General features: G+C 41.3%; 1 protein-coding gene across 1 annotated transcript in view; it reads left to right on the forward strand.

Annotated features, from left to right (window-relative positions):
- LOC124042752 (neurexophilin-1) overlaps window positions 1-14912 on the forward strand; it is a 53795-nt gene extending 38883 nt beyond the window's left edge. Inside the window, exon 2 of the mRNA XM_046360857.1 lies at window positions 12674-14912. Coding sequence (XP_046216813.1) covers window positions 12674-13429 — 756 coding nt within the window. The 3' untranslated portion in view covers window positions 13430-14912. The remainder of the gene's footprint in view (window positions 1-12673) is intronic.
- Window positions 14913-16892: the final 1980 nt, after the last annotated feature.

Genomic DNA, 16892 nt, shown 5'->3' on the forward strand with positions numbered 1-16892 from the left:
TTTGAAGGTAGGCCTTGAAATACATCCACAGGTACACCTCCAATTGACTCAAATGATGTCATGTAGCCTATCAGAAGCTTCTAATGCCATGACATAATTGTGTTATTAGCAGTTCACTCAATCTTAAGCCCAATTAATATTCAACTGTCTTACCCTTCACTAACCACAATACCTGTGTTCTCTCTCTCTGTTGCTTTAGCAACACAATCGCCATGCATGCAACCATGGGGAAAAACAGATGAGGTTGGCTTAGATAGTTGACAACATGTAAGCTATATTTAATCTCCAATGTTTATTGCAAACAAATACATTTGCACAATAATTACTTGTTGTCTCAAATACATCATTAGAGTTGTTGGTTAGCTGCTACCGAATTTTTGCCATATTTGCATTGACATGAAATCAGTCAAAACACCTCTAAACAAGACATGATATCAATGAGAAACCTGGGACTAAACACCTTACTACAAGCATTTCGCTACACCCGCAATAACATCTGCTAAATATGTGTATGTGACAAATTGTCACGCCCTGACCTTAGAGAGCCTTTTTATGTCTCTATTTGGTTTGGTCAGGGTGTGATTTGCGTGGGCATTCTATGTGTTGTATTTCTTTGTGTTTTGCCGAGTGTGGTTCCCAATCAGAGGTATCTGTCTATCGTTGTCTCTGATTGGGAATCATACTTAGGTAGCCTTTTTTCCCATCTATGTTGTGGGATCTTGTCCTTGTATTGTTGCTGTTGAGCCCTACAATGCTGTACGTTTCGTTGGTTCTCTCGTTCTTGGTTTTCTGGTGATCATTACAGAATATGATTAACCTACCCCACGCTGCATCTTGGTCCACTTCTTCAGACGAGCGTCACACAAATAAAATGTGATTTTAACATTTTATTTGATAACATGATGAAACATGCTGAAATGAGCCACTTACAATTCCCCACATATCAGTTTGTCATTCTTGTTATCAATCTGGCCATCCAGAATCACAACAGGCTGACTTCTGCCCCATGGAAGCTCACAAATTGTTTGTGACATTGTCAGCCAACCCATCTATGTAGCTACTTGCTACATAATTGTATTGTAAGCACACACAAAATCGATTCACTTACTCCTGCAAATACAACAACCGTCTCTGTGTTTGCTGAGCTGCATCTCTCGACCTCTTCCTCAATAATTAATCATCTATGTCCATCTTATACAATGGCCTGCGAATGTATTCAAAAAAATGTATGGCATTTTTCCTATTTTGTTGCCTTACAACCTGGAATTAAAATGTTTTTGGGGGGGTTGTATCATTTGATTTACACAACATGCCTACCACTTTGAGGATGTAAAATATGTTTTATTGTGAAACAAACAAGAATTAAGACAAAAAAACAGAACTTGAGTGTGCATAACTATACAACCCCCCCGAAGTCAATACTTTATAGAGCCACCTTTTACAGCAATTACAGCTGCAAGTCTCTTGGGGTATGTCTCTATAAGCTTGGCACATCTAGCCACTGGGATTTTTGCTCATTCTTCAAGGCAAATCTTCTCCATCTCCTTCAAGTTGGATGGGTTCCACTGGTGTACAGCTTTGACTAGGCCATTCCAAGACATTTAAATATTTGCCCTTAAACCACTCAAGTTTTTCTTTAGCGGTATGCTTAGGGTCATTGTCCTGCTGGAAGGTGAACTTCCGTCCCAGTCTCAAATCTCTGGTAGACTGAAACAGGTTTCCCTCAAGATTATCCATGTATTTAGCGCCATCCATCATTCCTTTAATTCTGACCAGTTTCCCAGTCCCTGCAGATGACAAACATCCCCACAGCATGATGCTGCCACCACCATGCTTCACTGTGGGGATGTTGTTCTCGGGGTGATGAGAGATGTTGGGTTTGCGCCAGACATAACGTTTTCTTTGATGGCCAAAAAGCTCAATTCTAGTCTCATCTGACCAGAGTACCTTCTTCCATATGTTTGGGGAGTCACCCACATGCCTTTTGGCGAACACCAAACGTGTTTGCTTATTTTCTTCTCTTCCATAAATCCCAGCTCTGTGGCGTGTTCGGCTTAAAGTGGACCTATGGATAGATACTCCAATCTCATCTGTGGAGCTTTGCAGCTCCTTCAGGGTTACCTTTGGTCTCTTTGTTGCCTCTCTGATTTATGCCCCCCCTGCCTGGTTCGTGAGTTTTGGTGGGCGGCCCTCTTGGCAGGTTTGTGGTGGTCTCATTTTCTTTCAATTTTTTTATAATAGATTTAATGGTGAACCGTGGTATGTTCAAAGTTTCTGAGATTTTTTTATAACCCAACCCTGATCTGTACTTCTCCACAACTTTGTCCCTGACCTGTTTGGAGAGCTCCTTGGTGTTCATGGTGCCGCTTGCTTGGTGGTGCCCCTTGCTGAGTGGTGTTACAGACTCTGGGGCTTTTCAGAACAGGTGTATGTATACTGAGATCATGTGACACTTAGATTGCGCACAGGTGGACTTTATTTAATGTATTATCTTATTTAAGGGCTTTATAGCAAAGGGGGGAATACATATGCATGCACCATTTTTCTGTTTTTAATTCTTTTGAAACAAATATTTTTTTTCATTTCACTTCACTAATTTTGACTATTTTGTGTATGTCCATTACATGAAATCCAAATCAAATCTATTTAAATTACAGGTTGTAATGCAACAAAATAGGAAAAATGCCAAGGGGGATGAATACTTTTGCAAGGCACTGTATATATTGCTTTGTTTTTTCTACAGATACAGTAGCTAGCTACTGTAATTTAGCTGATGTTAACAAAAGTAGATAATGTCATATTAGCCTTAAGATAGGTAGCTAGCTTTATTGTCATTTTTTTGCATATTCGGACAGTACTTGATTAGACAGTAATTGGTTAGTTAGTGATACTTGTCGGATGGTGAACTGAGTTCCAGCAGTTGGATTCAGTGTCTAGATAGCTAATCAATTACTGTCAAAATCCTGCTCATGAAAATTACTGGATAGCTAATGTTAGCAGCACTGCTAGCTAGACTGGGTAGTCCCTAACGTTAGTTAGTATTTTTTCGTATCTGTCAGTGCAGCTTTTGAGTCAACAACAAGTTACTCAAATCTGGCTTACTGTGTGTTCAGTATCTCTGAATAACATCATCACGGGCTAACAAAATGTCATATTATAGTGGCAAGCTAATGAAGGTTACCAACGTCCTTCTCATCTTTGCACTCTCTCCCTCAGAGAATTAACATTTCTTTGGATGAATCAAAAATTACTTTGGAAAACAACTTTGACTCCACCTCCTAAAGTGCCACACAGAAATACTGGTTTTAAGCAGCACTAAAAAGGCAGGGCAGGCCAGGGATCATGATTGGATTATTCATTGCAGTGTGTAATGCAGTGTAGACTAGTTTGTTTTACATCATCCCAGCAGGGATTCAGTGCCCCGAAAGCCCGGGTCTGGTGATGTCAATGCTCTGGTAAACGTATTTATTTAGTGTAATATGAACGGGTGGGTCTAATCCTGGATGCTGATTGGTTAAAACCGCTTCCCTGCCGGTGACTATTCCACAAGTTACCAGAGTCTAAGGCTATGACGTTGAAATGCCTATTTAGACTGTCCATCTCAATGCGCAATCCATTGTCTCATCAACCCAGCCAGTCAATTTATCAACTTGATCTCCACAATAAAAAGCATCTAGACATTATCTTCCATTTCTTTTAGACTAGCATTTGGTTTTTAACAGAGGAGATTTGTATAAACCTTGCTCTCTGTTTCTCTGACATTTGCAACATTGTTTCAATATTGATATCTTTCCAGCTTCTGTTTTAAGTGATTGTGTTAGCTGTGTTGTTGGCTAGCTCCTCTGAACAACAATGTCCTGACGAGAGAGCAAATTTCCTATACCAGGCGAAATTGTACATCATTGTTACGGATGTATCCAAATGGAAGTCACTAGAAAACAGCTTAAACAAATGCAAATGTAGCTGCTGTTATTCTAGCTGCACTGTTTGATGTGATAGTAAGTTATCCGTATTTGGCTAGATAGCAAGCAAGGGATAAGAACGTTGCTAGCCAGTATGATAATGGAACATTTAGAATGAACTGGGTTGTGTCCATTGATGCAGAACAAAAATAGTCAAAGACTGGGTCACGTCTCTGGCAACCAAACTGATAGAACGAACGACCAGCCAGCTTGGGTAGCAACCTTAGATTTGTGTGGTGACTATAACTTGTGGAAGGATGAAATAGTATGAATAAATTCATCAAAATAATGTTTATTTGAATATGTTGGTAACCCGTTGTATAAAAGTGATAATGCCCTTGAAGCTGATTTTCGGGCCTAACAACACCCGTGGCAATATATCCTTCAAATACCAGCTTCTTGGGCAATATCACTTAAATGTTTACACTGTTCCAAATGTTCAGACAAAATTATAATATTGTGATCTAAGAGCAACTATTTGCACATATAATACTCACCTAACGCTTGCTATTATACCTGCCTTTTTTGTGATCTCAGATCTTTGTGTTCCACAGATCTGACTTCCCCTTTACCTCCTGTTTCTCCAGTAAACATTCACCCGTTTCGAGTTTCCTTTTTGCCTCCTACGCATCCATTTTGGGTTCGATATAAATGTGTATGGAGTTTGTTATAACCATTTTATTGACGTCATTATGATAGGCTATAGGTCAGGCCTTATTGGTCATATGCATATGATGCTTACGTGTTTCACGTAAAGAGAGCAAGGGTTGTGGAAATAGGGGATGTTTCTCCTCAACAAATTAGGGATATCGGTAACAGAGATGTTCAGTAAGAAAATAAATGGCTGAAATGATATTCAGCACAATGAACACTTGCTCTGCTGTGGTGCCTTTTTGCTGCAGTAGGGAGGAGAGCAAGTCAACGTGTGCCAGTCACACAAGCTGATTACATTTAAAAGCTCACAGCAAATGCCACTTTTGTGTTCATATATTTGTTCTAGATACCAACATAAAGCACAACAATGGTGGAAGGGAACAAACAGGTTGTAAATGTCCTTTTAGAGTGTGGTTGCTTGGTTGCTTGGTTGCTTGGTTGGTTGCTTGGTTGGTTTGAGCTCCAGGCCCCTGATCACCTTAAAACATTGGTCTCTGCTCCACTTCCTTTACTGTGTGTCTGGGACTGTGCTTTTCTATCACATTACCTACTTACTGATGCTACAGGGAGCCTATGGTCATTTTACAAATACACATACACACACACACATACACACACATACACACACATACACATTCTCTCATCCACACACACATTCTCTCATCCACACACGCACACACACACAGGCACATACACAGTAAGAAGAGTCTGCTTTAATTGTGCATCTAACAGCCTTCTTACAAGACCATTAGGCAGTTCTAGTGCATGGTCACATTGTGATATTACAGCACTGCTTAACAGCTGTCTTGCTCTCTGCAGTGCCGGCTCTGCTCTCCAGCACCAATGGTTTCAGCCCAAGGCAAGCATACTGAGTAGTCATGTTAGTGATGACTCTGTTTTACGGCCCTGTACTTATAGTAGGGGAATAGAGGACAGGATCCCAACTGTATGAGCCAACATACGGTCAGATGTTACATTTACATTTACATTTAAGTCATTTAGCAGACGCTCTTATCCAGAGCGACTTACAAATTGGTGCATTCACCTTATGACATCCAGTGGAACAGCCACTTTACAATAGTGCATCTAAATCTTTTAAGGGGGGGTTGAGAAGGATTACTTTATCCTATCCTAGGTGTATAGTATAGTATAGTGTATAGTCTTTGATCAAATCAATAAAAACGTTGAAACAAAACGTTGTGTTTTTAAAAGTTTAGTGCCTGATATCGGGGACTGTCAGCTAATGATGCCCTTGTTGAATGGGTTCTGACTGAATATGTAGCAAAAGTAATGTATTTGAAGAGGTTGGCAGTAGTGATATTGATTCAAAAGAAAACAGAGTGTTGTTGTTGTTCTGTAAGAAAGAGCAATAGTTTCACATTCTCCATTGCATTCAAGTATTACAAAAAAAAAATGTACAGAGGAAATATTTAAATGCATACAAGGTTACAGTGGCTGCATGGGATGTGGTTAGCTATGAGTATTGTCTTGTGAAGATCCCGTTTCTTATTAGTTACAGCTGGCCAATCAATACTGAAGGAAGATTCTATACTCTCGCTGATAATACTTTACTCAATTGGAGGTTAACTGTATGTATGCCCAGGGTCACTCCTCTGCTGTCCTTCCTTCTCTCTCCTTCTTATAGAACTGTCAACTCTCCCTCTCGTTCTGTTCCCTTTCTCCATCGTCTTTCACGAGGGATATTTTCATTCAACCCATTATAGTCTGCCGGACTTCATTCTTCCCCTAGAATTACATCTCAGGAAAAGCTTTGCCGTTTCTTTACCATGGATATGATTGGAGGTTTTCAATAAGAGCTAAGTAGAACGTTAGGAAGCTCACCTCTTCTCCAATCTTTTGTCGACTCTCTTTTGCAAAAGAAGACTCAATTCGATTTTCTAATATTAACATCAACTCAGTCGTCCAATAGGCTAAGTAGAAGGTTGTTTTTTAACAGTATGAAATGTGTGTCGTGTGAAAAATATAAACCATATAATTTCATTGTCAAGTTTCATTGTGGTATATGTTAAGTATGAGCAATGCCTTCACTTTTTTGTCAGACCTTAAAAGTAGGACAACTTTATATGTGTGATATCATGTCATGTTATTCAAGTATGAAACTCTTTAATGTACTGCGGTGAATGTCATAGCTCAAACTATGGTTGATGTCCTGGTAATGAACTTACGCCTAGTGAAACCTTGATTTCTGCTAATCAGTACTCAGATGTAGCAATAATAATTAGAATCATGTTAATTATTACATTTTGATAGTTTAATTTGATCATATAGTCTTCTCTCATGCTCATCATTAACATGCACATCCTAAACTGGGGTCACGAGGCGCAGTATTTCCCCTGACATTATGTACTGTAGGTTGAACCAAACTCTGTTGCTCCCCACATAAAATCATTGTGTTTCAATTTAAGATATTGCTAAGGGGCTCTGGATATTGATTTCAGGGGGTGTTAATAAGGGGTGTGTTTATCTGTTAGACTAAAGGCTGACATGTTGTCACCCCTATCTGTGGTGTTTGCATTAAGTCTTAGACCATGTCTTCATTTGTTTCAACATAACGATACGGTACTTAACTATAGCCACACAATCAATGTTTTCTTTATTAGAATATATACTGTAGCATCACAGCACTGTAAAGACTTTTAATATTCCATAGATGAAAACAGTCTGCCATTGCTAAAGGACAGTAAATATTGGTTTTCCAGCCTAAGGAGCTATAGATTGCTGTTGTAGTTAAAAGTGCAATATGCAGAAATCACTCCGTCGTTTCCTGGTTGTTAAAATTCAAATATTTTGCCTAATTTTAGTTTGTGACAAAACAAACAAGTATAGTGTAGAGAATCATTGTATAAAGCACATAGAACAGGTCTACCGCTTCTTAGACTTGCTTTCAATGAGATTGACAGATCTAGAACTCACATTCTATGTGACTTTGGCCGGGTCGCCAAAATGTTACATATTGCAGCTTGTATATCTTTTTAGACTGCATCAGTTGTAACAATTTTAAGGCATCCATTTTGTTCTCAAACGCTTAATGAATGGATGAGTTTGGACTATGCTGCTTTCTATTGGTGTTCTCTGTTTGCTATTAGTTGAAGAAAAACTTCCACTCCATCATATCTTCTGGATCCTATTACCTTTATAGTGCAATTCTTTTGACCAGACCTCTATGTAGTGAGCTTGGCTGGGCAAAGATGTGATGGGTATCGGCTAGCTGAGATGTGATGGGTATCAACTGCATATAGGAAATAGGGTGCTATTTCAGAATCACCACTAAATGATGTATGAGGGGATTTTGGCATGTCATTGGTGACAGCAGTCCATTCAGAGATGAGTTGTGATGGTTATCAGGTAGCTGAGATGTGATGGTTATCAGCTAGCTGAGTTGTGATGGTTATCAACTAGCTGAGTTGTGATGGTTTTCGGCTAGCTGAGTTGTGATGGTTATCTGCTAGCTGAGTTGTGATGGTTATCTGCTAGCTGAGTTGTGATGGTTATCAGCTAGCTGAGTTGTGATGGTTATCCGCTAGCTGAGTTGTGATGGTTATTGGCTATCTGAGTTGTAATGTTATCGGTTAGCTGAGATGTGATGGGTATCGGCTAGCTGAGATGTGATGGGTATCGGCTAGCTGAGATGTGATGGGTATCGGCTAGCTGAGATGTGATGCGTATCGGCTAGCTGAGATGTGATGATGCGTGTGATCGGCTAGCTGAGATGTGATGCTGAGATGTGATGGTATCAGCTAGCTGAGATGTGATGGTATCAGCTAGCTGAGTTGTGATGGTATCAGCTAGCTGAGTTGTGATGGTTATCAGCTAGCTGAGTTGTGATGGTTATCAGCTAGCTGAGCTGCTGAGCTAGCTGAGTTGTGATGGATGGTATCAGCTAGCTGAGTTGTGATGGTATCAGCTAGCTGAGTTGTGATGGTATCAGCTAGCTGAGTTGTGATGGTGAGTTGTGATCAGCTAGCTGAGTTGTGATGGTTATCAGCTAGCTGAGATGTGATGGTATCAGCTAGCTGAGTTGTGATGGTTATCAGCTAGCTGATCAGATGTGATGGTATCAGCTAGCTGAGTTGTGATGGTATCAGCTAGCTGAGTTGTGATGGTTATCAGCTGGTTAGCTGAGATGTGATTGTGTTATCAGCTAGCTGAGATGGTGATGAGTTGTGATGGTTATCGGCTAGCTGAGTTGTGATGGTTATCAGCTAGCTGAGATGTGATGGTATCAGCTAGCTGAGTTGTGATGGTTATCAGCTAGCTGAGATGTGATGGGTATCGGCTAGCTGAGTTGTGATGGTTATCAGCTAGCTGAGTTGATGATGGTTAGATGTGATGGGTATCAGCTAGCTGAGTTGTGATGGTTATCAGCTAGCTGAGATGTGATGGGTATCGGCTAGCTGAGTTGTGATGGTTATCAGCTAGCTGAGTTGTGATGGTTATCAGCTAGCTGAGATGTGATGGTTGTATCGGCTAGCTGAGTTGTGATGGTTATCAGCTAGCTGAGTTGTGATGGTTATCAGCTAGCTGAGATGTGATGGGTATCGGCTAGCTGAGATGTGATGCGGCTAGCTGAGATGTGATGGTATCGGCTAGCTGAGATGTGATGGGTATCGGCTAGCTGAGATGTGATGGGTATCGGCTAGCTGAGATGTGATGGAGTTGTGATGGTATCAGCTAGCTGAGATGTGATGGGTATGGTATCGGCTGAGCTGAGATGTGATGGTATGATGGGTATCGGCTAGCTGAGATGTGATGGTTATCGGCTAGCTGGATGTATCGGCTGAGCTGAGATGTGATGGTATCAGCTAGCTGAGATGTGATGGTTATCGTGAGTTGTGATCAGCTAGCTGAGATGTGATGGCTATCAGCTAGCTGAGTTGTGATGGTTATCAGCTAGCTGAGTTGTGATGGTATCAGCTAGCTGAGTTGTGATGGTTATCAGCTAGCTGAGATGTGATGGTATCAGCTGAGCTGAGTTGTGAGTGTGATTATCAGCTAGCTGAGATGTGATGGTATCAGCTAGCTGAGTTGTGATGGTTATCAGCTAGCTGAGATGTGAGATGTGGTATCGGCTAGCTGAGAGATGTGATGGGTATCGGCTAGCTGAGATGTGATGGGTATCGGCTAGCTGAGATGTGATGGTATCAGCTAGCTGAGTTGTGATGGTTATCAGCTAGCTGAGTTGTGATGGTTATCAGCTGAGCTGAGTTGTGATGGTTATCAGCTGAGCTGAGAGATGTGATGGTATCGGCTAGCTGAGATGTGATGATGGTTATCGGCTAGCTGAGATGTGATGGGTATCGGCTAGCTGAGATGTGATGCGTATCGGCTAGCTGAGATGTGATGGTATCAGCTAGCTGAGTTGTGATGGTTATCAGCTAGCTGAGTTGTGATGGTTATCAGCTAGCTGAGTTGTGATGGTTATCAGCTAGCTGAGATGTGATGGGTATCACCTGAGATTGAGATGTGAGATGGATGTATCAGCTGAGCTGAGTTGTGATGGTTATCAGCTAGCTGAGTTGTGATGGTTATCAGCTAGCTGAGTTGTGATGGTTATCAGCTAGCTGAGATGACAGAGATGTGATGCGTATCTAGCTGAGATGTGATGGGTATCAGTAGATGTGTGACCTGCTGAGATGGATGGTCAGCTAGCTGAGTTGTGATGGTATCAGCCTGAGTTGTGATGGTTATCAGCTAGCTGAGTTGTGAGGTGCACAGTTGTGAGTCCTCTTGCTGCTAGGGTCAAATGGTATCCTGCTATAGTGCGTGTGTGTTTGTGTGTGTGTGTGTTTGTGCATTTATGGGTTCATGTGTGCGTACATGTATGTGTGTGTCATTCCATAGCATCTGCTGTTGATGATTGATGAACCACTGTGTCGACTGCTGTTGCATTGTGTAATGACTTACATCCTGAACACACAGAGCATGTACAGCTCTCTCTGACCCAGCCATCTCCCTATACCTATAGCCTAGGCCCAGGGGAAGCCATCTGTCTGAGCCTGGCCTATAGTCAGCTGTGAGGCTCAGGCCTCTGCTGGCCAGAGTGCTGTCCATGTTTACCAGATGCACCGTCCGTCCCCCAAGGTAAACTACCCATCTGGCAGCACTGAGCCTCAGCAGACACACTGGCCCATGGCCCAAAGCATGCTGTAAAATGGAGTCAAACACATTGGCCCAAGGCCCAAAGCATGCTGGATGATGAAGTCAGATAAACTGCCCAAAGCTTCGTAGATCGATGTGTGTGTGTATATTGTGTGGTGGCTGTCTATAGAGGACAATGGACAAATAGTAAGTATGGATAAATATCCACATTTTAGTGTGCCATCACATCATGCAAATGAATGAGCTCAACAACAACAAAAAATACACATTATTGCATATGCTATTAAAGGGAAAGGAAAGGGAAAGGGGATACCTAGTCAGTTGTGCAACTGAATGCATTCAACTGAAATGTGTCTTCTGCATTTAACCCAACTCCTCTGAATTAGAGCGTTGCGGAGGGCTGCCTTAATCAATATCCATGAATTCGGCCCTGTTCAGTAGGCTAATCTTCCTTCATATTTTATCTCAATTAATCTGTAAACATTTCCATTGACTTAAACCAGATGCAGAGAAGATTTCTGATCAATACATTTGTATTGTGATCTCCTTATGTAATCAATGAAATTGTGTATGTTTAGTAGCAATATGTAGTTTAATGGGAACTAATGAATTTGGTATTTCAAGGTATTTCAAGCAGTCAGGGCTTACGGCTATTCTTCATACGCAGGTTCAGAGTGGAATACTTTACCCATTACGCTGTGGTCAATAGAAACCAGGCTAAAATAGAGGTTGTAAAATGTCACCTGTAACTACTATAATTATTCATTATAATCCACATAATTATTCACATTTCCTGTTGCTGCAGGATTATTTTCCTGTTGTAGCAAACTGGCTCAAATTAAGATCCTACTTCTGGCCAATGCGCAAAGAACGCTTCCTACAGAAATGATATGATAATGTTCTACTCTACTCCAAGCTAGGTTCAAATGGCTTTTAATGTGCAATTCAAAACACACCCCAGGTCATTCAACGTTTTGATTTTGTTTCTTTTTTTTCTCTACACCAAGAGCCTTATGGGAACCATATAGGCATATTTCCCCCCTACACAATGATATGTTTAAACTTGTCTGTAGGGAGGAAGTCAATTCATCTCCAAACAGCAAACTTATTGGTAGCGAAACCTTATTTTCTACATATCGACCCCGGAGTGCCTCGGCCCACAAAATGCAAAAACCCTGGGCAAGACGGATCTGCTGTCATGTCTTACAGTAGAAATCAGCCAATCAATGTCACTTTCCGCCGCCGGGGCCTGAATGAACCTAATTCCGCTCATCTTGGCTAAATGGTGAAATCCTGGGGGTTCATCAATCATCAATCCAAGCAGCGCTCTGTGTTTAATAGTCTGGTCTTTATTCACTGAATAGCCACTGCATTTATCTATCTGGGGGAGCCAAGTGGAAATCCCTTCTATTATCTGACTGACAAAGAGAGAGAGAGAGAGAGAGAGAGAGAGAGAGAGAGAGAGAGAGAGAGAGAGAGAGAGAGAGAGAGAGAGAGAGAGAGAGAGAGAGAGAGAGAGAGAGAGAGAGAGAGAGAGAGAGAGAGAGAGAGAGAGAGAGAGAGAGAGAGAGAGAGAGAGAGAGAGAGAGAGAGAGAGAGAGAGAGAGAGGATCGCTGTGTTCTGTCTCTCACATTCTAACTCCCAAATGGGGGCTGTCTGCTACTTTTTTAAATTGAAGATCGTTGGAAGATGGATTACCAGTATCTCCCCACTTTAGAATCCCTTTTGATCGGTCAGTTTTGTAGAAAGCTGTGTGTTGGGCCTGAATGTGAAGTCAATATTTTCTGAATCTGGTATTAATATCTGCTGATGTGTCTCATTGCCTGTTTAGATAAATGTTTAATTGTCTCTAGTACTACCGTGTCTCCTGTAACAGCCTCTAAATGTATGACAAACCAGTTAGAGAAACGTATCTCCTCTTCTCTCTTTGTTTCAGGTGACAAGTGTACATGCTTCCAAGGGAGACCTCCTCAAATCGGGCAGCCCCAAGTCAACGTTAAAACACATATGGACAGAAAGCGGCAAGGACCTGTCAATCAGCAGGTTGCTGTCACAGACACTCCATGGCAAAGAGAACACCACGGCCCTGGACCTGCGCTACGACACCCCGGAGCCCTACTCCGAGCAGGACCTCTGGGACTGGCTGAGGAACTCCACCGACCTCCATGATTCTAGACCTAGAGCCAAACGGCGGCCTATGGTCAAGACAGGCAAGTTCAAGAAGATGTTTGGCTGGGGAGACTTCCACTCCAACATCAAGACAGTCAAGCTCAACCTCCTCATCACCGGGAAGATTGTGGACCACGGCAACGGAACCTTCAGTGTCTACTTCAGACACAACTCCACAGGCCAGGGAAACGTGTCTGTGAGTCTCGTCCCGCCAACGAAGATCGTGGAGTTCGATGTGGCAGCCCAGCAGTCCGTGATTGACGCCAAGGACTCCAAGTCCTTCAACTGCCGCATCGAGTACGAGAAGGTGGAGAAGGGTGCCAGGAACACGCTGTGTAACTTCGACCCATCCAAGACATGTTACCAGGAGCAGACTCAGAGCCACGTCTCCTGGCTCTGTTCCAAGCCCTTTAAAGTAATCTGCATCTACATCTCCTTCTACAGCACTGACTACAAGCTGGTGCAGAAAGTCTGCCCGGACTACAACTACCACAGTGAAACTCCCTACTTCCCCTCTGGCTGACCACTCCCACAACAACAACCCCAATGTGGAGCAGAAAGTTACTTAGTGGGGCTTCTTATTTTTCCCCACCCAGAGAAATATATGTTAGCTGTAATGTTCTGAACATAAAATAATGTGTCAAATGAATTCATTACCTATATATGAAATGAAGACTTTTGATGACAATACAGAAAGTAAAGATTTATGGGAGCAGTACTTTTTTTCTTTCAAATGTTGTGCAAAACCATTATTATTTGTATAATTATAATTATGTTATCAGTATACAAATACTATGACTAAACAAATAATATTGATTATAATCCATTTGATTTATTGTTTTCATAACTTTTTTTCCATCAATGATTTCATAGATGCATAATGTGTACATATTTGAGGTTGATAGTTCCATTTGTAACTAAGTAAAATCAGCATTTCATGTAAGTCTTATTAGTTTGTAACAACTTTTTATGTTATGTTAGGTAAATTTGCTTGGTCCAGTTTGTTTCTAAATGCCTAGATTTTCTCCTTTTAGTATTTCTTACTTTGCTCCTCAGGGCCACCATACTTTCTGTATGAAAGTTCAGTTCTGTGAGCTACCAATTGGACTGCAACGTACAGGATCCTGTGTTTTGTTTGCCACCTGCAATACTCTTCATTCAAAGTAGTTCAATTCCGCTCTCTCAGAAATAACAGTCCAGACTCTTATCCTTGAAGGCCTTCAAGATCCCCACACATTTCCAAACCCTTCGACCTCAAAGGCGAGAGAGCTGAAGAAGAGGAGTGTGTTGGTGTGCAATCGAAGCATCAGGTGGAGATGGTCCCATGGCCTGACGGACTTAACATTGAGCTAGCATTGAGCAGGCTTCTCCCGCAGGCATGTTTTATAAAAAAAATATTTAAAAAATTAAGCATTTTACATGTTCAGAAATGATGCTGTTCATTCTTCAGCTTATTTGGAGTGTCCCTGTATAAATCTTGGCTCAGATTATTATTAGAAAATCACAGCCTTATTAGGTTTATTGTTAATATTCAGTTTTGATTGACTTGGGGCTTTGCTAATTGTCATTGACTTAATAAAACATGTAATGTAATGAATTTGATGTCTTAGAGAGTCTAATTTGTATGAATGGTTTGTATTGTACATAGTTTGTCCCGAATTGACCTGCGTCAGTATATGCCCACATAAAGCTGTCTCCCTCTTCCCACAAACTCTCTCTTTCTCGTTCTCTCCTTCTCTTGCTCTCTCGCTCTCACTCACTCACTCTCTCTCCCTTTCTCTCTCATTCCATGAATACTCATTATTGGTCCCTCAAACAAAGACACTGATGTTGCTGATGATGTAGACGTGAATCCTTGAAAACAGCTACCCTGTACATACGCTGTAGAACTGTCTAAATATATTATACGTACTCATCAACTGTATGACTAAAACATTTATTTATGGGGGACGGATGGGATGGAGGTGTACATATGAATAAAAATACTGTACGTTTTATCAGTTTAATGTTCTTCGAGTGTGATTTCTTTATATGCATGTCTCAATGATTATAATGATGGTAGGATTTCAAGGTCAATAGATATTAAGGATATCTCAATTACCAGACATTGAAACATGTACAATAATTATTCTCAACATAATTGAGTCTTCCAACATGCTGTACCTAATAGTGCATAGTATACATTTAATCGATTCCTCAGTGTTCACACATCTCACTCCAAAGATACAGTTCAAACTGAGCTCCATGCTTTTCTTAGCGCACCATAATGTCACATAATCTGTAACATTTTAATAAGATATATAAAAATAAATGTTATCCTGATCTACCATTCCTTATAGAGCCTATAAATTCCGGAACTTCTTAGAATTGGTTCTTGATCTTCCTGATCAAGACAAGAACCAAACTTTTTCCAACTTCATCAAAGCAAAACTGATCACACCATTCATCCAAATTCACTCCAAGACCAATCAGAAGACCATACATATACAGTAAGCTCTATACTTCCTGAGTTTAAGCTTCAATTCTTCCCAGAGTCACTCTGGTCTATTGGTCTATGATACCGTGCTTTCCTTATAGTCTACAGAGAGAAGTTGTGCATGGAAGCCAAGTTGTGTTCCAGTCCCTGTGAGAGAGATTGAGGAGATTGTGAGTGAGTGCCGTTTGGAGTCAATAGCAGATAGCAGCGTCTGTTGTGGGACTCCTCAGTGCAGTGGCACCTGCCATGGAAGCCTCGTAGTCGGCAGTAAGGATCAGCACTCGGCTTTACAGCGATTAGAACCCTCTGGAGGAGAAATCCGCTCCTCGCTGCGTTTATCTGGCTCACAATTTATCAGTAATTAAAGTGTGTGCCAGGTTTGTGTGTTCATCGGCTGTCTGCAGGGTGCTTTTACAGCCGGCCTCATTAAGGAGTAGGCCTCCTAAAGTTTAGCCCTGAATTATTCACTTTTAACAAGTCTACAGGGATGTACTCTAATGTGTGATATTCGGCATATGTTTTGAACGTATACACTCAAACATACTGTATTACAGACAAATTGCTCCACAAGGAATAGTAGTGTAACGACCCTGGGTTTATAAGCGCGGAAATCGACGCTACCCCTCGAGCTTGCTGTTGCGGCACAGGCGATAGCGCGCCGGACCTCGTGCTCGAAGATCGAGGGTTCGAGACCTGCTCTCTACCTGTTTCATTACACTGGTGTCAGAAGTTATCGGACATCGCATCCACGACAGTGCATGTACTTAGCCGGTGAGCGCGTTCCTGTAAGTCTTAGATTCTCAAGCTAGCGCGAAGACGCGCTCTTTGAAAGGAGGGAGTAGTGTAACGACCCTGGCTTTATAAGCGCAGAAATAGCCTCTGCCGTTCGAACATGCTTTCGCCGCACAGTCGATAGCACGCCGGTCCTCTGGCTCAAAGCTCATTGCTGTTTCATTACAGTATGTCTACATGTGTGTATACAGCCACTATCTTTATCTATAAGATTTAGATTTAATTTATCTGACCATACTAATCGAGACAATATTAAATGGAAATGTCACCTCTGCTTTATTTCACTATATATGTCCATTTAATGTCACCTCTGCTTTATTTCACTATATATGTCCATTTAATGTCACCTCTGCTTTATTTCACTATATATGTCCATTTAATGTCCTCTCTGCTCTATTTCACGATATATGTCCATTTAATGTCACCTCTGCTTTATTTCACTATATATGTCCATTTAATATATTATTAACATATATGTCATACCAATTTAGAATTTTTGTATGCCATATATGAGCGTTTCTGTATCTCACTGGTAGAAACAGGCAATCTACATCGCCTGGTTGTAAGCAAACTACAATATCCAGAATTCATAGCGACTTCAGAACGTCAGGACCGTCCCATGGAGGCGTGAGAAATCGAAAAGTCTGTTGCCAGAGGATTTCGAAACGTAACAAAATTCTCCACTGATGAATTGCCATATCATCAAACGTTGACAAGT

The sequence above is a fragment of the Oncorhynchus gorbuscha genome, linkage group LG09 (genome assembly GCF_021184085.1).
Source record: "Oncorhynchus gorbuscha isolate QuinsamMale2020 ecotype Even-year linkage group LG09, OgorEven_v1.0, whole genome shotgun sequence".
NCBI classification, from domain to species: Eukaryota; Metazoa; Chordata; class Actinopteri; order Salmoniformes; family Salmonidae; genus Oncorhynchus; species Oncorhynchus gorbuscha.